The 4051-nt window shown below is 30.1% G+C and overlaps 1 protein-coding gene across 1 annotated transcript; it reads left to right on the forward strand.

Annotated features, from left to right (window-relative positions):
• The first annotated feature begins 419 nt into the window (after positions 1–419).
• LOC136970607 (uncharacterized) lies at positions 420–917 on the forward strand. The gene has a single exon (XM_067265053.1). It carries the CDS (start codon positions 420–422, stop codon positions 915–917), a length of 498 nt encoding a protein of 165 aa, XP_067121154.1.
• The last annotated feature ends 3134 nt before the right edge of the window (positions 918–4051 follow it).

Raw genomic sequence — 4051 nt, forward strand, 5'->3', positions numbered from 1 at the left:
TAAATTTATTAATTACCTGATATAAGACGGCGTAAGTCATAAGACATATAAGTACAATGGTATAACTTAGTTTAAAATAAAAAAAGAATTGATATTAAATACAATATATATTTTTTCCTTTTTTCTAGAGGCATTGGCGATCGGTTTAATGTGTCTCGACGTACAGCATGGAACATTTTAAATAAGGTTATTGATTCTCTTTTAATATTAAATGAAAATGAAAAAATAATCTTTTGGCCATCGAAGCAGGATGCTGAAAAATCAATGGAATTTTTTTATATCCAGTCTGGTTTCCCAGGAATTATAGGCTGTATTGATGGAAAGCATATGGCCATTAAAGCACCAACTGAAGAAGCAGCAGCTTATTTCAATAGAAATAAATATTACTCTGTCATTCTACAAGCAGTTTGTAATGAAAAATGGCATTTTTGGACTGCTATGTAGGTGAAGCAGGGTCAGTACACGATGCCTATGTTTTCCGACGATCAGCATTGCATGAAAGAGTAGACACCGGAGATGGATTTTTCAGCTGTGGCCATATTTTGGGTGATAGTGCCTACCCATTATCTCAACATTTGCTTACACCATATCGAGATAACGGGAATCTCAACAGTGTGCAAAAGCTGTATAATAATAAATTAGCAAAGTGTAGAAACATAATTGAGCGTGCTTTTGCACATCTTGTTGGACGGTTCATGCGATTAAAATTTTTAGACATGTGTCGAATGGACCTGATTGTAAAAACAATTATTGGTGCATGCATTTTTCACAATATTTCTATACAAACTTGCGACGTAATAGAAGTAGATGATGATTTTGATGACCAAGAAAGTGAAGAAACTGCAATGCATCCACCTGTACGAAAAGCTACAACAAAGCGTGATGACATTGCAAATGGAATGTTTGTAAGATCGTAAAAACTGAGGAAGAAATCAAGTGGAATTCAAAATTACATTTGGAAAATTTTTGGATCCTTCATCCGTTTTGTTGTAAGATTTTAAAAAGTTGAGAATATTTAGAAAAGTGTTCACTCTTCTAAATATTTTACTGACCAAATACAATCTAGTTTTTACAATTCAGAATACAGTAGTGAACCGAAAATCGGAATCAATTGGGAACTGGGGTTGTTCAGATTAGGGATTTGTTCCGATTACGGTTTATGTACGAAAAAATATATTAACCTGTCCGATGTTCAAATTTTTCTCCGTTGCGTGTCGCTTCTTGTTGAATTTTTCTCCGTTGCGTGTCGCTTCTTGTTGAATTTTTCTCCGTTGCGTGTCGCTTCGTGTTGAATTTTCGTCGATTTTAAGCCTAACGAAAATTTTTATAATAATAATCGAGGCTATCGTATCGTTAAAAATTATTTCTTTATTTTGTACAAACAAAATAAATATATTGAAGAATATAAGAACATGAAAATTATACTTTAGAAGTAAATTTAGTATCAAAAACGTTCGATTCAGCACGACACAGTCCGACTGAAAATCGTGCCGATTACCGGCGATTCTGATTACCGAGGTTCCGATTTACGAGTCTCTACTGTATTTGTTTCAATATCTATGTTGTTATATAATATTTCTTTCTTTTTCTTTATACTGTGTTTATAACTTATAAAAGATTCTTTACATGATTTTGTTCAATTATTATTACATGTATGTTGTACATAATTGTATATATCATCAGTACTTAATAAAATTGCATAATTTATAATAAACTTTTTTACATTTTTATGATGTATTTACTTAATGTTACGAAAACAGTACTATAATTTTAGAAATTCTTAAAATGCAAATAGATGAAACAAATGTGTTTATTGAAATGATACAATTTCTTGAGAAGTCATTTATCACATATGGGTGAAAATTCATTCAAGTACACAACTTATGTAATTTTGGATTATTAATGTAGTTTACTTTCTTTACAATTTATATAAGGCCCCGAACACAACAGTTTAGAAGATTCCAAATGTACATAAGGTAAATCCCACTTTTAACCATAAACAATTAGTTGCTTTAGATCCATCAAGTAAAAAGACAACTTTCTGAAATCGAAGATTGTCATTCTAATTTAATAAGACTAATGGATATGAAAATTCTAGTTTTGATATCATGATTAAATTAGTGGTAATATACTCGTTTAGAATGAATTGACGTTTAAATAGTATGAAATAATAGTAGTTTGTTTAATTCAATACTTAAGGCAAATATTTCAAAACACAATTGAAGTAAAATGAAAATTTTTTAAAAATTGCTAAAACTTTTATTAAAAACTTAACAATGTGTTTCTTTTATACACTTACAGGAAGATTATAGTTTATCAACTAATTTTTCTAAAATTCCATAAAGTTGTTTTCTCTCTTCTGCTCTCTCCTTTCGTCTCTCATCCATCTTATTACTTAACATTTTAACCCATTCAGGCACACTTTCTTCCCGTTTTCTTTTATTTTTTTATTTGATGAAGGTCCTGCAGTTATTGCAGGTGATGATAATAAGTCATTCGTGGGTACCTGATGAGTCATTAGAATAGAAGACGATGAGTCATTAGATAGTTGACGATGAGTCATTTGATTAGAAGACGATGAGTCATTTGATAGTGTAAGATTAGATGATGACGATGACATCAGTCCTCGACTGCTATCGTATGTGGCAAGTGGAGTTATATCTGGTCTTCTCCCAATTGATTCCTCCATAATGCTGAAGTATTCCCAATACTTCCGGTTGATGCCTGTTTTATTATTGTGATCATTATTTTTTTTAAATGTTTTTTTTAATCCTCTCCATTTGCTATCCACTTGCTGACTTGTCACTACTATCTTACCTGTCGAATTTAATTGATCACAAATCATTGCCCATACCTCTAAAAGAAAATTTTTAGCTGTTATTCCATATAAAAAAAGTTTAGAAACATTCTCAATAAATTAGCTGACAGTCTCTTAGTCACATTGTATTTAGGTTTTTTTTTCATTTTTTGCAAAAGAACATCTTTAACAATAGTTGAAAATATAACATAACTGCATATAGTGATTATGCAATTTATTTGAAGCAAACACAAAACACATCTTACTAAATAAAATAATAGCAAATTAAACAATTACAAAATTAATACACAATTGCTTTTCTTTTGTACACAGTTGAATGAAGTATGAGTAGATAATGACAATTTTCCTAAGAAATAATTAACCTATAATATTAATAGTTGTCCTGCCAGATTTAAAGAAACTATGGAAAATGTTTTATATAACTTTTTAGAAAAATTTAGTAAAAAAATAGTATTTACTTGTTTCTGAGTATAACGTGGTGAATCAAATTTTTCTTTGTGATCCTTCACTAAAGACATTAAATTCAATATCGCTTAATGAGGCCATTGAAACGAGTTACGGTCATAATCGTCTATTATAGAAATATATATATGTCAATGATTTGAAATTGTCATATTAAAATATTAAACATTTAAATTATTCTCTTAACACATATATATACATATAATACCTAGATTTACTGTAACAGATAAATTTTCGTTTTTTTTTGTTCGTTTCAATTGTATCTAGACTTTCTGAAGAAACAATTGAATCAAACTTAATTTTCTTCAAATTGACATCTTCTGGTAATCCGAGTTGTTCCTTCATACCATATTCATGTATCAATTTGTGGAAGAAAGTCTCTACCGCTATGAACTTTATAAAAAAAAAAAAAAAAAAAAAAAACTATAAAGATCATTTTAAACCTTTTATATAACAAATAATTAAAATTTACTTTTAGAAATATTTTCTGCCGTTTCTTTTTCCATTAATAATTGTAATTTCATTTGTTCGTATGAGAAAGACACTTTTGTCATAGGAGCAGCCATGTTGAATCAACGCCAAGCTCGACAATGAACTAGCTAGCGCTCCGAGCTTACCAATTTCGCTAAACATGACGTCACATAGCTCTAAAGTATACGCCAATGAGCGTGGTGCTCGGACGAAATTATACAGGCTGAGCGTGCTGACAGTAAAATTAGCTCAGAAGTAAACGCACCCTAAATGAAGGTATGTTTTCTTTGTTCGATGAAC

This window comes from Centruroides vittatus, unplaced genomic scaffold (genome assembly GCF_030686945.1).
Source record: "Centruroides vittatus isolate TY-2023 unplaced genomic scaffold, ASM3068694v2 contig_206, whole genome shotgun sequence".
Taxonomy (NCBI): Eukaryota; Metazoa; Arthropoda; class Arachnida; order Scorpiones; family Buthidae; genus Centruroides; species Centruroides vittatus.